Below are 27,456 nucleotides of genomic sequence, written 5' to 3' on the forward strand. Positions count from 1 at the left end.
ATATAAATCACCAATTTGACGTTTGGCATCTTGCAAAAACAATCAATAAAAAAATGTCGGCTGCAGGTAAAAAAAAGATATGCAAGGTATTTCACAGTGGTCCAAGTCAATCAGCAACCATCTTTGGTGGAGCTCAAAAACATGTGGAGGGTCGTTGGAAATTCTACTGGAAAAATGGCGGTCAGTAATGCTACACTGTAGCAACGTTCACCGCTGGACCACAAACCAACATTTCCACAATTGTGAACATGGCTATTTGTCCAAAGAGGAGGCACGGAAGAAGAAGTGGTTGATTCCTTCATCACCCACTCACAAAGCCATTGAAAAGATTGTATTTGATAAAACTATAACAAGAGATTTGAGGGGACTCACGGAATTCTGCCACACAGGAGATTTGGAGGTGTTCCACAATATGTGCCTAAAGTACAGGCCAAAACGATTGCATTTTGGCATGGAGGGCATGATAAATCGGACTCTTCTAGCGTTCTTGGCACATAACCATAATGTTGGCCGTCAACAAAGTAGGACGACCGGAACTTTAGGGACGCTTCGCTACAATAAGGCCTTCACTAAAAGAAGTAAACAATGGGTTATCAAACCAGTGTTTGAGGATGTGCAATATGACTTTATTGAGAGACTTATTGTTGATGTCCTAGATAGGCACATACATGGAGTTGTGAACGAACCTGTGCAGGGGACAACTGCATTGCCACCCAACATTGCCTCTGTTCCATGTCCACCTAAAGAAGAGCTCATTGAGAAATACACTTCACGGTTTAAATGATTTTAATTTGATTGTCTGTTCTCTCGAGTCTCCTCATGTCGCAGGCCCATTGAATATGTGTAGCGATGTATTGTGTAAATAAAAGTGATTGCTCTGTGAGTCCTGTGAGATGGCCTTACACTGAATGTAGCTAACTAGGAATGTGTGCTCGTTCAAAGTGAAGGTCAGCTGCTTTGATTTTTTCTCGGGTGCCGGAATGGCCCACGACTCAGTATAAGGTTCTATTGTTATTTGACCTTGACAGGCCGGGACCATCCCGAAAGACTTCTTTTTGGGGGTGTGGGGCAATAACGTAAGAAACGATAATGAATATAATTTCAGAAACGAAAGCCATTTAATGTTCGTTCATTAGAAGAAATAACGTCGGCATAGAAGGAGTGGTATTTCGGGGCTGCCCTACGCACAGACACAATGGAAAATGCAAATATAATGTAAGTAACTCTTTAGATGCGTTTATACCGCAATTTAATTACTATACAGTAGCTTTAAAGACGGGTTAAGTTGTACTTGTTCGTTCTATGTGGCATATTGTTTTGTACCGCGCACTATCTTGAGGAGAACCATCTCCTTTTACGGAAGCACCTCAAAACCTTCCTCTTTGCTTCTGCTTTCTCTCTCCCTCTCCCCTGCTACAACTGGTCCACTGTCTGCGACCTCGGTCCTGGGCCCTTCCACTCTCCACCTGCACTGCCTCCCTGTCAACCCCTGCACTGGGGGACTGTCTCAGTATCCTACAGCCCCCCCTTGACGTATAATACCCAGTTGCACTGTCCTAGCTATGAAATAATTTCCCGACCTAATATATAAAATGAATAATTTTAATAAAGATCTGATGGTGAGACTAATTTCATTTTTTATGTTTTTAAAACAGGTACATCCTTCATTATTTTATGTGTCACGAGTACCAGACACCGGCGGATGGCTTTTTCAACCGCCAGTTGCTTCTCCGCGTGAACAACGTTACCACCCTGACCATTTTATGGGACGATCGCCAAGTACAAGTATGCCCTACGCGGTACTAACGGCTAGATGCAACATACAGACCGTTGTGGTGGCCTAGTGCCTCGTTGTTGGAACAGCCATGCGATTATCAGTGCGACCGAAGAGCTTATTTTATCGTAAACCAACACCCTGTGTACTGCACACGAACATCGCTTGCCTCAAGACGAACTATTTTGGATCGAGAGCAAAGAAAAATGCAAATCGCTGAATATTCTCTAAACATTTGATGTCCAATAAATGTACTTTGCCAAATGTACAATCTTGCCGTTTGCTTTTAAACCACAGTTTCATATTCCGAATTGTGGCGCTGTATTGTGACATGATCTAAGACCCTGTGTACAGCAAAGGAACATCGCGTGCCTCAAAACGAACTTTTTGGAACATGAGCAAATAAAAATGCAAATCGCTGAATATTCTCTAAACATTTGATGTCAAATAAATGTACTTTACCAAATTTACAATCTTGCAGTTTGATTTAAAAGTACAGTTTCATATTCCCAATTGTGGCGCGCTGTGTTGTGAGCTGATCTGTGTTGATTTCCGGTTTCTGTGTGGAGTCGCGTAGAAGACGCCTGGGCGCGTTTGCCTACGCAGCACAGTCACGTCACGGATAGAGGTGGGGAATATGAATGTTTTGATAAAGTCTGTTTCAGGGGCGGGGGATTTGATTTAGTGCCGCAAAAGCAGGTGAGCCAGGTCGATGGGGGGAAATGATAGGATTATCAGAAAATGGCGGCTGATTTCGAGTGCGTTAATGGACGAAAAGTCGGGTAAGGTCCATAGGAAAGTTTTCTACGATCTACCGATTTATGCTTAAAAACACATGGCCGAACCGTAGGGACAATAAAAAAAAAGTCCCGGAACTATCCTTTAATAGATGAGGGATTAGCACACCCCACCTTGTGTGGAGTGCCAAAGGGATACTAATAGCCCCCTTCTCTATGCTCCTATTACTTTTTAGTCACATAGTCAACCGCCTAGATATGGCTGGTGGGAGTGGACATGTTCTACCAACTGTGTGATGTCCATAGCACCGGTAGTGCACAATAGGGGCACCCAAGGACTACCTTGGGGGCTTACTTCTTTTTTTGCCATTTATAGCATGGTTGGTCTTTGTTAGCCCTTCTGGGAGGGGGAGGGGTGTGTGTGTGTGTGTGTGTGTGTGTGTGTGTGTGTGTGTGTGTGTGTGTGGGGGTGTGGCCGTGGCCGTGTGTGTGTGGCCTTTGGCGAGAACCCTTGGGTGTTCACGCCTAGACCCAGTGTGTCTGGGCAGGAAGTGGGGGAGGAGTTTTCCACCCCCCTGTCCTTTATCTGCCAGAGTGCCTGAATAATACCAGCACCCAGTTGGGGGGGGATCTGGATGTCCTACTTGGACTGCCATACACGCCTTTCTGTAAATTGCTGAGAGAGATTGTAGAGGAGTGAGTGCTGGAACTGTATAAAAGGTTAGGCTCCTGGAGTGAAAAGCAAGTCGACCACTGGAAAATGAACTAATGGAAGAAAAAGACAAACTGCTCGACAGAGGAACTCCGAAGAGGAACAGCCAGTCCAAAGACAAATTTTGATTTGAGCCATCTCCTGAGGTCCTTGAGTTTTCAGAGATGCGGAACCCTAATACCAGGAGACCTGCTGCCCATTTCGAGTGCATTGTCGTGGAAAGGCTGAATCCATCCAAGTCTTTGAGCCCTCAAGGACACTCCAGAGACAAAATCCAACTTGTCCAGACCCCCTTATCAGAGTTTGGTCCTGCAGGATCCAAAGAAGATTGACGGGGCAAATTGCGTCCTTTGTTGGTGCTGCAGAAAATGCTCCGAAACCGCATAGTGACCAGTGAAGTTGATGAAAGCCGTGCCAGAGGTCCTCCCTCGAGACTGCTGCTGAAAGATCCCATCCATTGTCCTGCCTTTCATCAGACCAAGGAATCCGGAGGTCAGGTCCAGAGGTGCAACATCACGGAGCACACAGCACAAATGTTTTCTTCAAACTGATGTACTGTGGGTAAAAAAGGTATTGCTTACCTTATTCTAGAAAGTCGCTCCAGAGCGCTGGCTGATGCTTGTGTCTCTTTAGGGTTTCCTTTAACAGGGGCTCCAATGTTGGTTAAGCCTTCTTGTATCTTCCTTCCTAGAGACTAGAAAGTATCCACTGGAATGTTTGATTTCTGCTGCTTTGCAAGACCTTAAGCCTCTCCAAACGGCCTTTTAGCTAGGGTTGCGTTTTAGACTTTAAAAGACTTGTTGTGCCTCGATTCTGCCTCTAGAACCTGTAGCTCTGCTAGGATAACACTAACCAACTGTTTTCCTTTCCCAAAAATCACTATTTTATATGGGTATGCTTACTAAATGTAATTACTGTATTATTTTGTGGGTGCGCGTTATTACCGATGGTACGATAGACCTGTCAAACTCCCCTAGCAATTACATGTGTTCAGCAACTACCAACTAAGGAGCGACCTTTTGAAAGTATTGGAAAGAATACCTCTGTGTTGGTTAATAACTGGGTTCAGTGTACTCACCTACAGCTCACATCTTCCTCTTAAGATAAGCCTGACTGCTCTGCACACTACCAAGGCCTCGGAGTAGTACAGACTGATACTAAGAGTTGGGGATTTACAAAGCACTGGGATAGCTGGTCTTACCTCCAAGTGGGACTTTAGGAAAACTCCCCTAATAATCTACACCTGTGGTTTACTATCCTAAGAGTATTTTAAGTGTTCTCATACTATTTTACATGTTTTCTAGTACGTACTTGATCTTTAAATTATAACAGTGTGCCTTTGTGTATAAAAGAAATCTCTATTTGTTATATAACTCTACAGTATAATAGTGTTTTCTTGAACCACAGTGTGCTTACTACAGCATTCCTACCTCCTTAGACTAAGACTGGATGCTTGTCCATTACTACCGTACCTTTGCCTAAGAAGTGGAACCCTGCTCACCCAAGGTGGGCTTTCCTAACTTCTGTCCAGACGGTAACTTTTGTAAAACCCCCTAATATAAACCAATCATTTCATCTCCCTTCTTTCTTTCAAAACCTGCAGAACACAGGTGAAAGGTGCTCCACATGCAGGATGTCCTAAGGGCATTTATGTATTACCTGAACAAAACTAAACCGCTCAGAAAAACAGAATGGTTCTTTGTTTTCCTTGACAACCGGAAGAGACTGGGACCCTGTTTCAAAGGCTACTATTTCTGGATGAATTGTAAGGTGCATCCAGTACTGTTACGCATTAGGAAACCAGACACTACCATTTACACCCTAAGCTCAGTACACATGTAACACAGGGGCTACATTAGCATTTTATTGTAACATGCCACTAGAATATTGTGTTGACACACAAGCCACGAATGACTCACAGGTGGGACAAGCCGTGTTAAAACATTTGTTTGTATCGTTTCCTTCAATCAACCACCACCTTTGACTGGTACTGCTTGCTAGTCTATGCAGATCCAAAAGCCTCAGAAGACAAATATTATACAGCTTTAATTGTCTTTCTGATGCTTGCTTAGATTCACATGTACCTGGCCACCACCCCTTGATGGGAGTTGAAGCACCATAGACAAATTGTACATTTCTTCATATTCACACTTCACTGTGTACTCCACGCAGCCTCGGTCGGGGAAAAATAATCGGCGGACCTCGACGCAAGAGGGACCATGGGTACAGTGCATGTCACAGTAGGGATAGTATTAGTCACGCCCAGTCAATGTCCCATTTTCCCATTTTGAATTCGAAAAAGCCATCTTGTAATACTCCACACCAACCACAAGATATCGGCCATTGTAAAGCATGTGAATCAGATAGGCATCTGAAAGATGATTACAGGTATGTAATATTTGTCATATATATCTCTACCTCCCAGGGATTCACTCATGCAGCAGGTGGCTTCCCCCTTACCTTAGAGTCTCCCAGTCCCTCATTACAATAGGTGACTGTCACACCAAGGCTTGAGATAGGTTGTACTCTAGCCAACTGTATTATGTTTACTCCTACTCTTGCATTTGTATATCTTTCCTGCTTATGCCATGAAGATGGTTTCTGCTAATATGTACATGTGGCTGTTTTTGTTTGTAAATTCTATGTACAAATTGTATACTTCAGTTTCCTAATGCGATTATGCAACTGCAGTTCCTGGTCTACCTGAGCTATTTCATTGACCAGAAACTCCACACCCTTGAGCCTGTGCCCCACCGCTGATGTGGTTGCTTTCCTGCTCTGCCCCCTTGCACTGTGGGGCTTCTCTCTCCATTCTGAAACCGCCATCCATTTACCTGTCCATGTGTGCCACACAGTCTCCGCTCGCCCTCAGTGTTCCCAGCAATATTTCTTCTTGTACTCCTTGCGTTTCCTCCTATAATTTGCCCTTATAGTCTCATACCCTGCTCTAACTCATGTTCCCCTCACTAATCCATTTTTCAGATCCACCGGTTGATGACATTGATACCCTCTTTAAGTGCCTGAAGCAGGGTGGTGTTTCACTCATCGGACAGGAGCGGCTTCTCACCAGAGAGCAGTTTCGCAAATCTTTCGCTAAACGCAACAAGAACCCAGTGATCAACGAGAGGGTGCACGAGGTGCGGACTTTGCAGAGCACCCTGAAGGTACGCACAAGATGTGTAGGCAGTGCCCCAATACAGAAACAGACTGACCAGCATGGTTCGTATGGCCAGGTAGACAGGTGTGTATGAATGATGGTCAGTATGGAAACACATACAGACAGTCCAACAGCACATAATGAATGACTGTGCATTCCTTTTTTTCTGCACTTTTCTTTCCATTCTGTTCTGCATGGGAGCTGTGATGACCTGTGCATTGGGTAGGGTGGTTTGGTTAAAGTGGTGTAAAGGACGATGTTTCTAATGTCCTACCAGACTTCATAAAAACCATAGCTGAGGCAGTACATAAGCTCCACTCTTAGTATAAGGCGGTACCACCTGAAAATGTTTTGGCCCTTGTGTGCATTACCGAGGCTAATTTAACAACCTGCGAGTAACAAGACAAAAAAGCCACAAAGGTAACTCCACTGCCACCAGCCATTCAAGTAAGCTTGCAATTGTAATGAAAATGCTGCTGGTAATTAAGCAAAGGGACATATTGTATCCCCCCAGCACTCCACATAAGCTGGGGTGTGCTGGCTCACTATATAAATGTAAAGTGGGATGAAAATCCCTCTTGACCCCTTGGGAACAGTAGTTCAGCCAAGTACATTAAAGAGAAATTAACAGGGAAGCCCAAAGGGGCAACCCAGCCTAAGCCCAATAGTTATAGGATACTAGAAGTCCAACCGTACACTATGGAGAGACATAAAAAGGTCACCCATAAAAGAGTAAAAGACTAGGTAAGAGGGGAAAAAGATTCCCCTTCGTGTAAGGATAAGGGAAAATAATCACTAAGTCCAAGCAAAATGTTCTGGGGTTGACAAAGGTCAGGAAGATTTATCGCAAATATGAATGTCATGCCTAACAGGAGGCGCATTATATTTGACCATATCCCTTCCTTCTGACTTCAGGGAAAATGCCATTACCACCATGCCTTGCTCTTCCTCATCACAGACCTGTTTTATGAAGGCCGGCCACCTTCTCCCAGGCCTTGTTCACCAAAAAAGCATCTAAACAAAATCCTTTTAAAAAAAGTATTTTTGTTATCCTTTTCCCACCCCATCATTATGCCCATTGTCTGAGCAGTGGATTACCAGACAGTCTGTTAGGCTTTCCTTTATCATCTCTGCTCGTTTTGGCGGATGGTTGAGGTCTAATTCGCCCAGCCACCCTATAAGTAGGAAGAGTCGTTGTCTGCTGCTGGCCAGGGTTCTTTTAGCGATGTAAATGAAGGGCCAAGTAGAAACTCCTTGCAAGAGGCATGCTGGTTAGGACAGCGTTCCCCGCATACAATGGGGTGACTTAACATATCAGAAGATCATCTTACCAACTGCTTATTACCTCGTCGGCCAGCAGCAGGCCCTCTGTGGGTGGGGGCGTGGGAGCAAAATAATCCTGGAAGCTTCCCTTCAATGGCAATTAATGGCTACAATTGGCAACAGGTTTGTGCTTGGTTGATGAGTGGGATTGCCCCTTGCCAGTAGCCTCATGAGCCTTGTTGCAATGGGAATCAGAGTGTTGTGTTCTGCTGCAAACATAGCCCCGCACAAGCGCTCTGTGAAGTAGCAGTATAAGTAGCTCTTCCACTTAGGGCTCCCCCAGCACTTTTCCCCATGCTTCTGCCAGTAAGAAGTAGCAGCACAGGTCCCTTCATGAGTTGAAAGCACTAATTAGACTGTCGGAGAAGAATGTAGAGCTGCTAATCCCAGGGGCAGGTCTAGGGCACACAGGGGTAGAGACTATTATTCCTCCCTGTCGCCTTCATCTGTGTCCTCTTTCTCTTCCCTTTCTCTGTCCGGGGATGAGTCTAGGGCTGACCACAAGGGCAAATATTTGCTCCATGAGGCTGGGTGTAAGGTTTTGGATCATGTGGCAGCCTGGATGCAGTGCTCTGGTGACAAGGCCACCCACACCCAATGCAAAACCTATGGTGCAGCAGCTTAACAAGCCCCCAAACAGCTCTGGAAAAGCTAAGGTTCAGAGGCAGGCAGCGCACCATGGCTCAGAAGATCAGAGCTCCCTCTCCACTCAAGATCTCTCGCTCTTAATTGGCAGGGTGGCCCGCCATCATCTTCTGTGGGGAGAAGGCTCTTTCTCCTCAAGGATACTTGGAGAACCGCTGTGTCAAATCATTGCATTTGAGGTCATCCAGAAGGGTTACACTGTGTAATTCGACCCCTATAACTCAGGCACTGGACCTCTGGCTGTCCCCTGGCACTCAGATCTGCTGAAGATATCTGCAATGCAGAATGAGAGCCAGAACCTATATAAGAAAGAACACAATTTACCCCGTCCCTCTGAACAGCCTATAACAGGTTTGCTACTCCAGAGTCTTCTTGGCCGCAAGATTTTAGGAGGATTCAGATAGGCTCTGGACCTCAAGGGATGAACAAATATGTGCCCAATGTTAAATTCAAAACGGAAACCCTCCAGGGTATAATCGTTGGGAAACCAGAGCTCTCTGCATCATCCAGGAGACAAGACAGATATGCCATTTGAAGTAGTCTTTAGCCAGATGGTTAGAAGCACAGGCTATGATGCTGGCCTTTGTGTAAGTCATGCCATGGACAGAGATCTACATGCAGCCCATCCTTTTGCATCTTTGCCGTTATTGGTCTCAGAAGTCATCAAACCTCACAAAGTCCATTCCAGACATTGCCCTCTCTAATGTGTTGGTGGAAACCAGCCAATCTTCTCAAGGCATTATACCTCAATCTGTCATCTGTCACCACCACTGATTAATTCCTGAGGACCACAACTGTGCAAGGGTGATGGTCTCCCCTGGAATCTCTCCAATCCTCCAATTGGAGGGAATTGGAAACCATCCTGCAGGTCTCCAATGGGTTTCTCGTCTTGGATGAGCATTTTAAAAACATGATAGTAGACCTGTGGATTCTCCCTCCATGTCCTCTGTCTCTCTGGCTGAGTTCATGGGCAGAGAGGAACTTGTCTCTGGAAGTCTTGCACATCATGCGAGTCCACAACACCCTGGTAGACCTTCTCAGCATTAACTTTGTTACCTCTCGGGAGATGTCCGTCAGCATTGCACCTAGTCAGTCACGACTTCGGCCGGCCAGAGGTGAATGTTTACCTCAAGCTCAGTTGCACACTGCCTCTATCTGCAGCACTGTTTTGGAGGAGGTTGCCTGGATGATTGATGCATTTGCCATTCACTGATCTCCAACATTCCTCTACATGTCTCCGCCCATCCCTTTGATTTTAAGGCGATTCTCGCTCAATTCAGCCTGAATACTCATGATAACACCAGAACATGTTTTTTTGTCTTCCTCCTTCATGCAGCAATCCCTTTTCTTCTGCTTCCTATATTTCCCCCTCTGTTCCTGGCAGGAGACAACACTGATCAACTGCTGGCAATGGGTGGCTTGGACATTGAGAGGGATGACCTTAGATAGCTTGGCCTCTCTGCTCACGTCTGCATATCTGGACAAGCCTGCAGGACCCCCTATACTGTCATCTCTTATGAACCGTACTGAGGCTCCTGCATGTCCTGGTGCAGCAGGAACAATCTGCTGTTTCTCATCTGTTTTTCTCCAGTCATAGCCTGGTTTCTGCACGGTGGCTTCGTTCTGGGACTATATCGGTCTCTTCTCGGGGCACAGTTGGTGGCCAGCTGAGTTTTCCAACTCCCCTGGGTGTGAAGGTTCATGCAGCAGATGAAATGTATCCATTTATGCACTGTATCTGGACATTCATACAACTGGTTTGCCTTTGCAGTCTGCTCTCCCATAGGGGCCCTGCTTGTTTCTTGACTGGGCATTAAAGATGCACTCGTTTTTGCAGCACTCCTGGGTCGGTCTTGCCTACGGGTCACTTGGTGCATTTGGGATTCTACAATAGTTAGGACTGGGAATAGGAATAAAGGGGTGTGGTGGTAATGCTCAGATTACTTACCAGTAATCTTCTTTACACTTTGTCCTGTTCTTCCTCGTCACATTTCATCCCTGAGCATTCAATCGCCCTAGGTTCTTTGGTATTGGAAGAGGACTACCTAAAAATTGTTTTCTTTGGAGGCTTTTTGGTCTGGGTGATGGTGGACAATTTTCATTAGTCTGAACTGTGATGAGAAAGAGCAGGACTAGGTGAAATGAACATTACCTTTCCTAAAGATCTGCCTTCTTTAAATCTTCTGCACCTATGATGGTACCATTCTTTTCACAACATGAATCTTAGTCACATTTTGCATGAGATTGTTCTTCTAACACCGATAAACAGATCCATTTACTCGAACACAGTAACCATAAATCTAAAGATTTATTTCATTACCAGTAAAATGCCATAGCATTCCTACTCGCCTACCGGTATTTGAACCCAAAAGTGTCTGTGGTGCAGATGTAGTGCAAACTTCTAAGTGCCCTAGTTCATATCCCTGCCCCTTGCAGTACCTGCTGTCACTCCCTTTGCCTCTCCTTGTCCTAATTTGGGGACATCTATGGCTGTGTAAATTACTTTTTCTAAAGAGAGGAAGGTGTGCCTTTTGCTTTTCTGTTTTGTATAAGGACAATATAAGCTCCTTCAACAGGGCTATTTGAGGAAGGCTCTCCAATGGATCTGCACTGCAATGTGTTTTTGAGAAATTCAATGGAGTTCCTTGTAAGGGAGCTCTGGCGGCTGGTATGAAAGCCTATCTGGTAACTTCACTGCTGTCAGATTTCCTCCCTCTTGCCACTGGTCCTGCAGCCTGGCCTTCTCTGCTGGAATCATTCTATTGTTGCAGTAACACTCCCCCCTCCCCCTTATTCACTGCATACTGGTTCACTGTCCTCCGCTCTAGATTAGGCTTCCTGCAGTAAACAACAACCAACTGCAATGCACCATAATGCTGATGGTGCCCTCTGTTCACACCCATCACACACATGGGCCTCGTTGATACCATTGCCTCACTAAAACCTACCTTGTATAAGAGTTACATCTGTCCCTCCACCATCCTGAAACCTTTCTCAGGATCCACCCTTTCGCCCCTCCTCCAAATAGTCAATGCCACACTTGTTCACTGCATCTTCCCAAGCACCATAAAAGTAGGATTCATCTGCCCTTTCCTTAAGAAACAAATTCTAGCTTTAGATAACTATTGTCCATTACTTGACCCTTACATTCATTGATGAAATCATTGGGAAGGCAGTTGCCAGCCAACTTAACTTTCAGATCTACCACCGTGGCCTGCTTTGTGACTATCGTCACTACAAATTTGGTTTTAGACCCAAGATGCGAAACGAAAACTGTCACCACCCGGTTCATCAATTAAACTCTCCAAAATGTGGGTGAAGGCCACTCCTGCATTTTGACAACTCTACCACATTTGACACAGACAACCACTTCACAAGCCTACTCTTGCATAGGATGGTGTTCACAGGCCCAATCTCCAACTGGTTTGCCTTACCTATTGGACCGATACCAAACAGTCAGAATTGCTAACTTCATGTTGATAGCATGATGAGGACTGCTTACAGGCTTTCAGGGAAGGGAGGGAGTCCACCCCAAACAATCTCTGGTGCTTGCGCGAGTGTGTACAGACCCCCTCCATTCCCCGTGAACACTGATGGGGGGGGAGGAACAACAGCGGGAGGTAGCAGAGGGAAGCCACCACACTGAAGGAGTTTGCACTGACTTGCAGCACACCGCCGGCAGCCTAAAACCGGCCACGTGACAAAGCGGTGTAGCAAAGTCTCCAGAAATCTACACACCATTCATAAGAGGAGGTCTTATTAATGAGGCTTCCATCAGCTCAACAGAGATATTATGATTGAAGGCCTTATGCAACCGGGACTGCAGCTCCTCAGAAACTCCTCCACCTTACTTGCCAGAGATGCTTCCAGAAAAGAGGGTGGGGCTTACACGCCCTTTTTGAAGCCTCCCTAAACACTCCCCCCTGCAACTCCCCCTTGAGCCAGGTAAGTGATTGGATGGGGTGAGTGGCCAATCCTGGGAGTGGGGTGGAGTATTTAAAGAGGTGTGTGCAAGTGTCCTACTGTGGGTTATTTGGGTGAGGACAGGAGATGTAGGGCGACCAAGAGACCAGAGGAGGCGAGAGCGACTGGAGTGTGTTAAGGAGGGCGCCTGCGGAGTGTTTGTGTGAGAGAATGGTGACTGTGAGTATTAGAGGTAGAGTAATAGGATAGCAGTAATAGGGTGGAGTGGATAGCAGTAGGAGCATAGGTAGCAGTAGTAGTTTCTGGGAATAAAGATGGGTAGCAGGAATAGCAAGGGATGAATGAAAGTGGTAGAGTGGTATTTGGTAGTGGAGGGGTGAGCAGGGCACCAGATCCCTGGGTGAGCAAGTCACCATATCCCTGGGTTCTGTAGCTGCGAGAAGGTTGTACAGGGCACAATATCCCTGAGACTCCTTGAAGGTCTAAGAACACGGGTTAGTAGAGGGTCAGCCGGACAGCATATCCCCGGGTTCTGTAACAGTGAGAGCAGTTTGCAGAGCACCATATTCCTGAGTTTCTTTGAGAAGTAAAGGTAGTAGAGAGGTAGTGGTGGTAGGAAAATAGGAACAGTAGTAGAGTGGGAAGAATGACAGTGAGTGGGAGAGGAGGTGGTGCTTTTGGCATTAACTGAGATAGAAATTATAACGAGTGGTGGGTGAAGTAGAGTGAGAGGAAGGAGGGAAAAGGAGCCAAGGTCGAGGGATAGTTGGAAGTACAAGCAGCAGTAAGGAATAGGAGTGTGAAAGGAAGTAAGCTCGAAGGATGTAGGTGGAAAGGCGGAGTGAGAGATTGGAGGGACAGTAATGTGGTGGGAGGAGAATAGATTAAGGGATTAGTACAGGAAAGTGTCAAGTGTCAGAGGTTGTGTAAGGAGTGTGCGTGACGCAGGGTGAAAGAAGGCACCATTCCCTATTCCCATAGACTAATCAATGATGGGAGAGGGAAAGCTAGAAGTTCCCTAGGGAGACAGGTACCCAGAGTCTTAGGGAAAAGACCTATAGTCATAGTTGGTAGGGAAGATAGGCATTACCGATTGGTAGTGGCTAACAATCCGGTAGGGAGGTCTGGGGCTGGGAGGTGGGTCTCAGGCCCGGGGAAGTTGAGAGAGGAAAGGGACAGCCCTAGCGCCAATCATCCCCAGTCCCTTAGACCCTAAAGCATCAAGAACAGAAGCAACCATTCTGACCATTACGTTTTCAAATGAACACCCTTGGACTGACTTTCATAAGATTCAGCATGGTTAAGCAAAATCTCTTCCCAATAACCCTGATATTTCGCTGCACCAATGCACAGACAGCACTCGGTTATACTTCAAAGGGAATTGTACTCAAGAAATGTCATTCCTCTGAAAAGGCCTCCCCTCCTTCTGTGCACCACCCTGAAACTTAATCCTACCAAAACAAAATTCATTGTACTAGGCCCCCATCTAAACGGGTCGTCATCCAGGGTGGCTGAATGTTATACGCCATGACAGATTCAAAGCGCATTTGGCCCCATGTGCCAAATCACTCCAGTTAATTTTTGACAGCAATCTCTCCTGCAAGCAACATATCGGCAACAAATCCCAAACCGCCTGTTATGTGCTAGCACTCTTCTGGAAGATGAAACCTTTCCTCCCACTTGAGGATGTCAGATCCACAGTCCAGACCCTAGCAATCTCACAGCCTTGATGGCTCACTGGCATCCCACCCATGCACCTGCACCCTTTACCGCTGTTTAACTCACTGGTGCATGCATCCCAGCAGGAACTTTTATATTTGACCACGTGTCCCTATCCTAAGAGAATTACAGTGCCTACTTTAAGGGGGGCATGGTATCACAAGTATACTATCACAATGGATACAATTTGTAAAACCTTTATTGAAAATGTTGGTCGGAGAACCTCCTACGTTGCCCTATAACTAAGACGGGTGTAGTCTTGACCATCAAACAATAAACAAAACTGTCCTAGTGGAGTCTGTCAAATCAAAATGGCCTATGCTAACAAAACCTAATTTCGAATGGATTGTGTCCTCCAATGCATGCCACATCTTTGACATGTAATGTCCACAGCTGTGCACTTCGGAAACTTTTTTGGCAGAGGGCATCCTGCGTCGATGGCGTCGGGTCCATGTCCCTCGAGGACAAAGTCACAGGATGTTATAAATAGGACGCACGGTGCCCGTAGCCTCAGTTCCGTTTTGTCCGCGAAAGTCGGCGTGCCTCGTGTGTTTTCTTCATTGAAGATGTCTTTCTCTTCGACCCCTCTGACTCCACGGTCTGGTTTCAAGACCTGCCGGGACTACAAGCCTAACATGTCGCTCACCGACCCCCTCCGCATTTGTTTGTGGTGCCTTGGCTAGTCGTACGACACGGACGACTGCTCGAAATTCCAGTCGCTGACTGCAAAGGCCTTGCAGGAGTGGAAGGGGAAGCTCCGGGCAGGTAGGAGCTCGAAGCCTGTTAAGTCCCGGACTTCCAAGCCCAAGGGGGTTTCGACCGATGACTCGAGGGACGACTCTCCGCGTCGGATGGAATCCCGAGGATCTCGGTCCCGGAGTGGTTCCCGCCATTCGTCTTCCTCATCCTGGCACTCGCGGAAGTGCAGTCACCGGTCGCCTTCCCCGTCCTCCTCGGAGGATGGTGCCTCAAGGAAGGTTACGTGCCCTACAAAGTCCTCGATTCCGGAGGAATGGGCAGCGTTCAAGAAATCTATATCGATTTTTCGCAGGACACCGGTCTGGTCGTGCCTTCTGGTGTCTTCAATCTCGTTCTGTGGCTCGCACGCCTTCGGGTTCGCGATGCAACACTCATCGGGAGCCGTGGAGATCCCGTATGGACAAGGAATCAAAAAGTCGCAACAGACGTGTCTCTAAGTCTCGGTCCTCTTCCCCAGCGAGACCGCAGCAACCTATTGAGGGCTCGTGGCCGGCGTCCACTCGTTCGGTGCTGTGTTAGTCCGATTCAGACATTGACGCCTTGCTGTCATATCAGCCCACAGCGGCGTCGGCACCTGTGTCGACACCGATGCCCTCGGCGTTCACGACGTCGAGGTTGTCGACGCTCTTGACGTTGAAGCCTTCGATGCTATCGGCACCTTCGGGGATTTTTTCTTGAAATTTGCCGTTGGAGAACCCAGACATCATGGATCCTCCAAGGAAAGCTACATCGAAGTCTGTGAGGCCGGTTTTGGCCTCCAGACCCTCTTCTGTCTACCAGGCCTGGGTTTCAACCCCCTCTGGATGATATTTTCGAAGAGGAGGAAAGGTCTGAGGTTGAGGAACCTGGTGACCTGGATAATGCTCCAGTTCTTTCTGGTGACAGTCAGTTGGAGGAGCTGAGGCAGTCCCTCCATGATGTAAGTGGACTGGACACTCCCGGAAGTGGAGTTTGGTGGACCTGAGCCTGGGGCTCATGCAGAGTCTTCTTATAGGAGATGACAATCACTTTGACGGTTGGGCCCGGAAGGTATTTTCTGCTGGGAGCATGGCCTTGAAATTGACCAACTCCACGTGTGCCTTGGCAAGGTTTTCACACACTCTGTGGAATAGTTTTTCCTTGCTGTCTGAGCATATTCCCGAGGGGGAAGAAAGGCATGGTTTCCTTGCTCTTGTGCAAGACGGCAAGGATGCTATGTGTGAATCCCTTCAGTCGGGTTTGGATACGGCCGACAATGTTAGCCGATTCATGGCTGCGAGCACCGTGATACAGAGATTTGCGTGGTTGCGGAAGTTGGGGTTTGCTCCGGATGTGCAGGCCCGTCTTCTCAACATGCCCTTTGATGGCGCACATTTATTTGGCAGCAAGGCTGATGAGAGCCTTGAGAGGTTGCAGACCTCAAAAGCTGCTGCGAAGTCTTTAAGCACGGCAGTGCTTCAACCTCTGCCTTTTCGTCCTAGAGGATAGTAGTGGAGGGGAGGTTCCTTTCGGTACTACTCCTCCTTTGGTAGTACGAGAGGGGACGCCAGTCAACGGGGCAAGCGGAAAGGTGCCCGTGGTGGACGTGGAAATTGTGGTGCCAGAGCCGCTCAGGCAGCTGCCTCTTTGCCTTCAGGCACTGCCACAGTCGCTTCCAAATGGTCATGAGGCCATGTCCCATGGTACACCGGTTGGGGGCAGACTGTCTCAGCATCTCGAAGAATGGCGGGCGATTACTTCAGATGCGTGGGTGTTGGATACCATAGCCCACAGCTACTGCCTTCCCTTCCTTCAGCGGCCTCACGACAATCCACTGAGGAAACTCTCTTTGAAGCTTCGGGATCCACTCCTTGCGCAGGAAATCTTGTCCCTGCTGGAGAAAGGCGCTATAGAACTGGTGATTGTAGCGGAGAGGAACAAGGGATGGTATTCCCCTTATTTTTTGATCCCAAAGAAAGACGGGGATTTGAGACCCATCATGGACTTACGTTGGTTGAACAAACTCCTCTGGAAGGACAAGTTCAAGATGCTCACTCTTTCTCAAGTCCTCCAGGCCCTTCAACTTCAGGATTGGTTGGTGTCTCTGGACCTCAAGGATGCTTACTTCCATGTGCCAATCCATCCCGCGCACAGGAAGTACCTGAGGTTTGCAGCTGGCGACTCACACTTTCAGTTTCGGGTCCTGCCGTTCGGATTGACTTCTGCCCTGAGGGTCTTCACCAAGCTCATGGTGGTGGAGGCAGCGTGCCTCAGGCGAGGGGGCATACAAGTCTACCCCTACCTGGACGACTGGCTGATCCCGGCGCGCTCTCCCGAGCTAGCTTTGGATCATCTCAGTGTCACCTGCCACACCCTCCACAGACTGGGCTTCTCTCTGAATTTCTAGAAGTCGCACCTGACACCTTCCCAACAGCTCCAGCACATCGGGCTGTGTTGGATACGTCTTTGGGGAAGTGTTCGCCTCACAAGGGAAGGGCTCATCACATTGTGCAGATGGTGGACAGGTTTCAACATGCCGAGAGCCTCCCAGCGTTCAAATTCTTAAGGGTGCTCTGTGTAAAGACTGAAGGGGGGTGTCTGTACTTCTGCTCTCTATATGGTAGAGGAGAGGCACAGAGGACCCCAGCCAAGATTCTCTATGTGGTAGCTATGGTCGAGCAATCAAGGCTGGTTCTTAAGTACAGTGTAGTCCCCAAGCCCCCACAAAGGAATGTCCACACACTGTATTGCTGAAAACAGTCTTTATATAATTAATATTCAAAGGTATGTACACTATCACAATAACGCACCTTGTACTCGGAAATCAACAATAGTAAATATATCCAATTCTAAAGTGGTACCACCAGTATTATCAGATCTCATTAAAGTGCATCAACTATACGGTTAGAATATCACACAGATCAATAACAAGAAAACCAGCAATAGAGATAGAAAGATAGGCAAGATGGTTGACACAATTGGCAGAGTACTGGCCCCATTACCTAGACACAGTTCTGTGTGGAGATCCCCCCACCTGTGCAACCTGTAAAATAAAGATATAGCACAAGCCCAGTCCATATATTGCTCAATGGTCTTGTTCTCTCCTACCCCCCCCCACCCCCCAATGTACCTGGTGGAGTAGAGTTCTTCGAAGACGCGTCAAGGGATCCTTCTTGAGGGACTCCCTTTAAAGCACGGATCGTCGAGAGGCGTCGAAGAAGGTGAACTTGGCATTGACGGTGTCAATGAGAAGTTCGAGGGTGCCGAGACCACAGCGTCGATCCAGGCGGTGCTCGTCAGCGACGACCTGCGAGGATGAGGTGTGCGGGGCACCTTTGGCGATTGATTGTTCAGGACCGCAAAGAGTTTCAGAAGAACTGTGGCCCAGCAAGGGTGTCGAGTCGTCGAAGTCTTTCTGGCCTTCAGGTGGCGGGAAACCCACCGGCAGATCCTCCTTGGTGCGTCGGCGGCCTTGACTTTCTCCGTCAGGACAAAGCGGTCGACGCTGCGGAGAAGGGAGTACTTCGATTCAAATGTTCTTAGGCAAAGGAGCGGGCGGCTCCGGTCGTCCACAGCACAGCATCAAGCGGTCCCCTCTTCTGGGGCAACACAACTTCGCCGGGCCTCCAGCGGTTACACAAACCTGTGAACCCTGGTCGACGGCAATGGACTTCGACAGCAGCGAAGTCTGGGTGCTTCACTTCGTTCTCCTCAGCGGTCCCGTCTCGGGTCGGCAGCCTTTCGAGGGTCTGACTTCCAGGGAGCTTCGGCGAAGGTTAGCGGTGCTCAATGGTCCCTCGGAGTACGGGAAGAGGAGCCTTACCAGGTCCTCTCTCGGATCAGTCTTCGATGAATTCGGCAGCTTTCAGATCAGGTCGAAGCAAATGCAACAGCAAGTTTTCTTCTTCCAGCTGGGCATCTAGGATCAGCAGTTCCAGTTACTCTTCAAGTGTAGACACAGCTTCTGAACCGAAATTTCCAGGTGAGAGGTCCCCAGATATACTATTCTGTCTCTCATCCACACTGCTGGGTCACACTCAGCAGCCAATCATAAACACTACACACTGCATTCAGGCCAGTTGCGGGCAGGGCTGTCTCAGTCTTTGTCTCTCATACCAGAAACCAGACAGCCACAACAAGAAGTGCATATTGGTCACACACTCCATTCACCCAGGTCCCACCCCCAGGGTGTACCCATAACATACAGTCACTGGGAAGGCTCCAGCCATTCTGACTGGACTTCACAACAACACCATATATGGAACTTCCACCCAACAGCCAGTCAGGGGAAAGGGGCAGAGTCAGGGCTTCCCAGGGCTTTGGGAAAACAAGGTAACAGGCAATAGAAAGCAAGAGGCCACAGGGGCCATCTTGTTTTCCATCAGGAATCAACTGATTCCAATGGCAGGGCCTGGGTATCCCAAAATGGAGGATACTCTGTCAAATTCAGCATGGAGCTGCCACCAGCCCATACCCTGCTCTGTGGGCCACCCACAGGTGCCCAAAAAACATACAGTAGGGGCACAGGGTTGTACCCCCACCGATGGGTGCCGCAAGGGTATACCATGTGTCTGGTCACCAAACCAAAAGAGAGAGAGCTGCACCGCCAGGAGTCCCACATGAACTCCTGTGCGGAAAACACGACAGAACACACAATAAAAAGGCAGTAAAGGACAAGGATACGGAGGACCTGTCCCTCCGATGCATTTCCAGCATCACACTCTGCCTCATGGCTTCCTGCATTTTTCTGGTGCCACAGGCCATGCTGCGGGTGAGATCACTGCAATGGGTCCTCAAGATGCAGTGGTCGCAGTTCTCCGGCAAGATGACGGATCCTGTTCAGATCCCACGCTCGGTCTCCCAGGACCTTCTGTGGTGGGTGAACAAAGGGAACCTGATGAAGGGGGAACCGTTTTGGCAACTGTGACCTGAGGTAACTGTAGTGACGGACGCTTCCCTCACAGGATGGGGTGCTCATGCCAACAACCTGACCACCAGCGGTCGTTGGTCTCCGTTGGAGTCCATACTCCACATCAGTCTGTTAGAGCTGAGAGCCATCAGGCTAGCCCTGAAGGCTTTTCTGCCCTTGGTATGGGGGAAGAGTGCCTTAGTCATGACGGAAAACTAAAACAGGGGATTCCCCAAAAGTGGTACAGCTATGGTGGGGGGCCAAAATATAGCAGGAATTCCAAAAGCTGTAAAAAATAAATGTAACCTAATTTCTTTAAGAACTCATTCATAATAGGTATCAAAGAGATCCAAAAGTTATTTGATTACCCTGAATAACCCGAATATATAATCTAACGAGGTAAGTAAGAGAAAGAAAAAAGGTTTTTGTGTTGAAATGGTGTGTTTTATTAAATAAATTAAAAACACACATTTTGCAAGATAATGAAAAAATAATTTGAGGTTGAAAATCAATAAGGACAATACATGAACAAAGAATACCCTATAAATAGACAATCTGGATATTGGATTACATATGAATGAACAAATCACCACAACGAAGAAGTGAATAAAAAACAACAATAAAATACAGAGTAATGAATAAATGTATTTTCACAATACTGTAATTTATCAGGTCTGCCTACGTAAAATTGCACATTTGCTTGGTTCAAAAAAGGTCTTGAAGAGCATCAACTGTCATCAAACAAAGACCTAAATACGTTTCAGCTGGCCACCTGAGAGACCTTCAGAATCAAAGAAACGCCTTCCTCAGGGCAGAGTATGAGTTAATAATCCCTGCGGGAAGCAGACAAAAAAGGATGTTTTAATGCAAAGATGTTTTTCTCTTATGTATAAACCTCTTTATAGATTATATACAATTAGCAGGGTAATATGGGATGTTATTAAAAGAATATATACAACTACTGATTCAAATTGTTCCAGAAAAGAGACTTACCCAGGCCAATGCTGGGAGGATTTCATGGACAAAATTCCATGGCGCTGACCCTCGTCCTTACAGGCCTGTGCGTCAAAGCGCGGCTTGAGTTAAGCGACTGTGTTCACCCGTTGCATCTGTGGAATAACAAAGTAATCCACTGTGATTTTTGAAGCGGTAACTCAAATGGGTGCTCTGTGCATAAGACATGGTGGAGGACCACCTACCTGGTGTTCAATTGGATCCAACACTCCAGGCAAAGCGGAAAAAGCGTGTAGCTGAAGGAGCCATCAAGTGCCAGAAGTTGCTCGACAATATTCAGTTCAGAGGGCAAGGGGTCTGGTATTAATCACTCAGTTATACAAGAAATAGAAAATAAATGAATAAATAAATGAATACAGACCACAATGTAATAATGTTTACTTGTCGAAATGTGGTTTAGAATTCGCTGCTCATGCCAACAACTTGACCGCCAGCGGTCGTTGGTTTCTGTCGGAGTCCGGACTCCACATCAGTCTGTAAGAGCTGAGAGCCATCAGGCTAGCCCTGAAGGCATTTCTGCCCTCGGTACGGGGGAAGAGTGCCTTAGTCATGATGGACAACACAGTGGCCATGCATTACCTCAACAAAAAAGGGAGGGCAGGGCCACTCCCGTTGTGCAGAGAGGCAATGCAGCTCTGGTTCTGGGCCATCAAGCAGGACATTTCGATCTCGGCAGTTCATCTGTTCGGAGATGAAAATGCGGCGGCGGAGGCTCTGAGCAGGCAGAGCACAGTCTCTCATGAGTGGGAGTTGGATCAGGCAGTCCTTCAGGATATCTTCGCCCTTTGGGGAACCCCGCAAGTGTATCTCTTTGCCACCAGTGTCAACCGGAAGTACGAGAGATTCTGCTCAAGGGAATTTCCTCGAAGAGGAGCCTTAGGAGACGCGTTTGTGGTGGATTGGTCATTCCCACTGCTGTACGCGTTTCCTCCAGTCCGCGTCATTCATCAAGTGTTGCGGAGGTTACGGATGTTTGGTTCCCACATGATCCTCATTGCTCCGGATTGGGCCAGGAGGGCGTGGTACCCGGACCTTCTGGAAATGTCCATCTGCCCTCCACGCCGTATTCCTCACCGTGAGGATCTGCTCTTGCGTGAGGGGGATCAGGTTCTTCATCCCGAGGTCAAGTCTCTCAACCTTCACGCTTGGTATCTGAAAGGTTGAGGTATAAGGATTGGGACCTCCCGGATGATGTGATGGAGGTGTTGCTTTCGGCCAGGCGGCCTGCAACAAAATCCCTGTATATCGTTGGCGTAAATTCTGCGACTGGTGCAGGGATCACAATGTTGATCCTTTTCAGTGCTCCATTCCTATGGTTTTGTCTTTCTTGCTTTCTTTGGCCTTCAAGTGGGTACCATTAAAGGTTACCTGGTGGCGCTGTCTATCTTTACGCGCTCGTCTGATGAATGTTCTTACTTTAAGATTCCTTTGGTTTCTCAGTTTTTTAAAGGACTGACTAATGTATTCCCACCGTCCCCTTTCCAGGTGCCGGTTTGGGATTTGAATTTGCTTTTGAGATTTCTCCTGGGTGCTCCGTTTGAACCTTTGCACTCTTGTCCTTTGAGATTACTGTCCTTCAAGACTGTGTTCTTGGTTGCAGTTACTTCCTCTCACAGAGTGAGTGAATTGCAGGCACTTTCAGCTAAGCCACCCTTTACTGTGTTTCACAAGGACAGGGTTGTACTGCGAGTACGTCCCTCTTTTCTACCTGAGGTAGTCTCTGAATATCATTTGAGTCAAAAGGTGGTTCTTCCATCTTTCTACCCTCCATCCTGGTAAGGAAGAGGAGCGTCTCCATCGGTTAGATCCTAGGAGAGCTCTTAGCTTTTACATTTCTAGAATGTCCAGGGTCAGAGTGAATGATCAACTCTTTGTATGATAGGCTGGACACCGATTGGGCCAAGCAGTTACCAAACAGACCTTGTCCAGGTGGATTATCCTTACCATTACGGGGTGTTACCGGTTGGCGAGTAAGGACCCCTGAAGGGTTGAGAGCTCATTCCACTAGTGGCATGTCTACTTCCACCACCCTCCAGCGGGGTGTTCCTATTAGGAATATTTGTGATGCTGCTACTTGGGCTTCAATCCAGACATTTTGTAAAACATTATTCCCTGGATACAATCCATGGTCAGGATATGGCCTTTGGGAAGGCGGTTCTTTATTCCGCAATCTAATTGGGTATTCTAAATTCTTTTCCCTCCATTTACTGGTAATGCTTTGGGAAAAGATGAGGAATGTGGTGGAGGACACAATCCATTCGAAGAACAAGTTACTTACCAACTGGTAACGTTCTTTCGACTGGATGTTCCTCCAACGCATTCCACATCGCCCTCCCAGCCTGCCCCTCAGGAGAATTTCCTATGCGATTGCAGGTTCCGTTTCTGCAAGGCTAAGTGCAGTCCAGCAGGCATCTGGATGGTGTCGCACGTTCTGGGGGGAAAAACCTAAACTGAGGCTACGGGCGCCGTGCGTCCTATTTATAACATCCTTTGACGTCCTCGACGAGGCCCTCGAGGGACATGGACCCGACGCCATCGACGCAGAACTCCCTCTGCCGAAAAATTTTCAGAAGTGCACAGCTGTGGACAGTACATGTCAAAGATGTGGAATGCATTGGAGGAACATCCAGTCGAATCCATTGCTCTTGCAGTTAAGGAAAGAATGCAAGACCCTGTGCTTTAGGGAATGCCTAGGAGTCACTGTGTACTACCTACTACTCCTAATATGGGATACCCACACGACAATGACTTGTAACCTCTCCTTCTACCGACCTCTGTAAACCCCAATTACTTGTACCAGTGCTCTGTTTCCAACAAGCTAGGTTTGCGCTCTGTAAAGCCAACTACAATATGAAATACAATGGACCTTCGGGCGAGCTTTGCCCTCTTTTGTGTTGAGGATTATTGGTTTACAGGGGTTGCTGTAGGGCATTTGTGGCTTTGCTTGCTGCTTAAGTGTGTGACCCTGTCACCCAAAAAAGTCCAAACTCCCTCACAGGCATGGGAAGAGAATCAAGTGGCCATGCCATGTGATTGGGGGAGAAGGGGATACCGGAAACCTGACACTGCACACGTTCATGATTAAGAAAAACTGCTGGTCTGACTATATTGGTCTGCTGAATACAAAATTCGGGCGCAAGTTCATTTTTGTTTGCATCACGATTTGACATTCCTCAATACTGCCCGAGCAGCACAGAGAAAAGAGATGGGCTCACACGCAGCCTCTGCAACCCCTTCTGAACATGCACCCTCATATATGCTCACGCTTGCACACCCTCAAGCATGCAGGGTCAGCCAATAGGTAGGCTACTCTTCAACTATGTGCACCTGTTTTAGTTGGCCACATTGTAAAACCCACAGGTCCAACTGGGCCCACATTTACGGCCACCGTACTCCTTTTTAGACCCTTTTGTTAAGTTGGCCAGATGTTGCAGTGTCACGGGGAACACGGCTTGTCGAGTCCTGGGCTTTTGCTTAATAGGCTAGTGGATTGTGTGTGTCATAGTCTTAGTTATGGTCAAATTCCGAATAACAAATCTTTGTGTTGGAAACCGTGCCCATTGGTACAAATTCATGATGTCTAACTATAATATAAGCATCTGTAAACCATTTCTTTGGCCATCTAGACTTCCAGATTCATAAGGGGGTCAACGTGAAAGGAATTGCTTAAGCATTGATTAAAGAAGCAAACTAATTTCTTAAAATTCCTTATTTACTAAGCATTTACTAAGCCCTACCCAGCAGAGGCGTTGCTAGGGGAGGTTTGGGGGGCTATAACTCTGGGTCTTTTGTGTTATCCCCAGAAAGAAGCTCAGGGGCTAAAACCAGAAATCTAGCTAACCTCGAGTCCCGACAATCCTGACATTAGCGTAGCCCTGGATCTTTTGCAGACCTAGCAACACCCCTGCTACCCAGCCACGTATACAGCATTAAAAATATAGATATGCAGAATAAATGGTGAACGTTTTCTCAGTGTTTTACTCGATGCATAAAGAATAAATTAACTGATTGTTGAAAAGAAGAGATGCGTACCATTGTTTGAGAACTGTTATTTAAATATTCCAATTGCTTGGTCCGTGCATGAGAGTTGTTAAGATAGCCTTTCTGTGTCTAGGGATAAACACTGACTGGCACACAGCTTGTCTTGTCATTAACAGTTTTTTGTGTGCACTTGTTTTATGCCTGCAGGCTAAAATGGCCGAGCTTCAGGTTTTGGAGCAGGTTCTGAATAATCCAGAGCTCACGTCGGCCACGTTCAAGAGCTGGAAGAAAGACCACGAGGAGCTGTATAAGGAACTGCAGAACCTCTGGGTGCAGAGCCCAGGCGGACCGCTGGATTCCAGCGAGGAGAGCAGTCCCACACACCCTCAAGCGCTGGAGAGCCCAAATGCAGCTGCACAGGAGCCTGGAAGCTTTTTTCAAAGTCACAGTCCTCGAGAGAGTTTGCAAGGAACCAGCAATCCACAGGAGGGCAGCCTACCGGAAACTGGGAAGCCTCCGGGGGTGAAAAATACTGGCAGTGCGTGGAGTCCACAGGAACTGTGGAGCCCCTTAGACATGGGAAGCCCACTTGTGATGGAAAAGTTGATGGGGAGTCTTGAAGAGATTGGGGGGCTAGAGGAGAGGGCGACCTTTTTTGACACCTGGAGCCTTCAGGAGAGTGCTAGTCCCAAAAAGACATACAGTCCTGATACAGTAAGCCTCCCAGACACGGGGAGCACGCATATCAAGGGCACTGCCTGGGAGAGGGGGAGCAACAGTGTGAGAGGTGGCACTCAGGAGAAGGGGTGCTCCAGGGAGAAGGGCGGCAGCCAGAAAGATGGTAGCGCTGAGAAGGGAAGCACCAGGAAGAAAGGAAGCACCCGGGAGAGGAGAAGCACTAAAGAAACTGATAGAACCCAGAAGAGTCATAGTCCTGGGAATGACCGCCAGCAGAAGAGCAGGTGCCATAGTGATATTGAAAGAGTTGGCGAGCAGGAGAGCCCCCGCTCCATCGAAAAAGGGGCGCATATTGAAACTGCAAGTGTACGTGAGAGGGGGAGTCACAGGCAGAGTGGAAGCCAGAGGGAAGGGCGGGGCTCCCAAAGCAGTCCGAGCCTCAAGAAAACTGGGTCTCCTCAGGAGGAGGGGCTGCTCCTCAAAAAGGGCAGCTCTAGAGAGAGCAGGAACTCTGGTGGGAGGAGGAGTCGCCGAGAGCATGAGAGCACCCAGCAGGAAAGGAGAAAGAGCCCAGACTCTGGTCAGGATGGAGAAAAGGGAGAGGGAGAGCGCCGTCTCTATCTGTGTATCTAGGTATTACCCCTCCTCCCCGAGGGAACATAGTGCCGCACCCATGGGTGCTCGGCGCAGGAGAGGGTGGGAAGGCAATGCCTTTTCCTCTTTGGCTACAAGCACCCTACCATGCCCCGTCTCACCCGTGGAGCTGGAACAGTATTTGGGAAGGAAGAAACGTGTAAAGCAGAATTTGCCAATAATGATTACTGCCTACTGTTTCTATTTTGGGTATGTGAGATCAATGCCACACTCAGAGCTGGCATCTGGGTGATTAGAGGCAGGCAGCTTTTAAATAGCACTAATATTGCTGCCACAGTATACACCATACTTTCCTGGTGCTTGTGTAGTAAAGGTGACTGACGTTACCCTGTTTGGGGTAATCTCTCAATTTTAAAAAGCTCCATTTTATGTTTGTACTTTTTAAAGGTTTCTAGAATGTTTCATTTTTTATTTTTATTTTCAGGGGTCTGAGCTTAGTCTTTGCCATTTCAATTTGCAATTGCTCCTCTGCACTACATAGGATGACAAGTATTTGCACCAGAGGCAAAAAGATACCCAGGCCTTTGGAGGGAAAAGGCTATGGACAGCCATTTTGAGTGCAATGAAAATCCATACCGTTCGTATGACGGTTAGGATAGCCTTTTGGGTGTATGTAGACTTCAACTCTGTTGCTAAAACTATTAACTGGGTCTTTAAAGCATCTGGGCTTCCATTATGTTGCATACCATCAGCTGCTCAAGTGAATTATTTTGCTTATATGGATGTTCTCCTTAAGGGAGCTGTTCATTAATTTGAGGGTGCAGTACTAACCGTATACACCCGGAAGCACCCTAATCCCATGCAATATTCTTCATATAGCCACCACAGGATGACATTCATGCTTTATTCAATTTGTAACATCTATACTTCACAACTTGTACCTGTTGAGAAGAGAAATATGCAGTATACCTTTGCAAAAAACAAAACGGCATTCTATTGTTTACATGTAATCATTTTGATCTGCCTGAATCCCCATACATAGATTTTTACTGGAGCGATTTTTACAGAGAATATCCCCTTTATTTTTATATATGAGAGATTCCGCATGCTTCCTAATTATATAATTGACACCAACCGGGAGTCTGTTGCTGCTTTCAACGGAATTACGACTAGTTATATGGTCTGTAATCCCCTACCATGATGCTTATATTTGCTTTCTGCTTTATTTATCAATGTAATGCACGAATAGCTTGTAGCCACTAGCAATGCATGGCATGTTCTGTCCGGAGTTATAACCTGTTTGCTGCTATTAGATATAATATTGGGGTAATTTAATACCAATAAAACATTTTCTCTGCTAACATTGCTAGGAATGTTTTGTACCATATACCATTGCATTGGGGCCACATACTAAGTGTTACTCTGAGTTCATTTCAGTCTGTCCTGCTCTTCGTTGTATTTATTTTTTAGTAGTTTTGGTTTGGTTCCTGCAGTGAAGAATTAGCACAACCTTTGAGCCAAAAATAATGATATGATGTATGGAGAGAGGAGTATGACATTTGTGGAAGGATA

At 47.3% G+C, this 27,456-nt stretch overlaps 1 protein-coding gene across 2 annotated transcripts in view; it reads left to right on the forward strand.

Annotated features, from left to right (window-relative positions):
• Positions 1–27,245, forward strand: part of CNKSR1 (connector enhancer of kinase suppressor of Ras 1) — a 415,561-nt gene extending 388,316 nt beyond the window's left edge. Inside the window, exons 20-21 of one of the 2 annotated variants that reach the window (XM_069622809.1) lie at positions 6,206–6,387; positions 24,820–26,123. In XM_069622809.1, coding sequence (XP_069478910.1) covers positions 6,206–6,387; positions 24,820–25,923 — 1,286 coding nt within the window. In that variant the 3' untranslated portion in view covers positions 25,924–26,123. Of the gene's footprint in view, positions 1–6,205; positions 6,388–24,819 lie in introns of both variants that reach the window. The other variant, XM_069622810.1, reaches the window with a different exon arrangement.
• The last annotated feature ends 211 nt before the right edge of the window (positions 27,246–27,456 follow it).

This window comes from Ambystoma mexicanum, chromosome 11 (genome assembly GCF_040938575.1).
Source record: "Ambystoma mexicanum isolate Mex_15411 chromosome 11, UKY_AmexF1_1, whole genome shotgun sequence".
In the NCBI taxonomy this organism is placed as follows: domain Eukaryota; kingdom Metazoa; phylum Chordata; class Amphibia; order Caudata; family Ambystomatidae; genus Ambystoma; species Ambystoma mexicanum.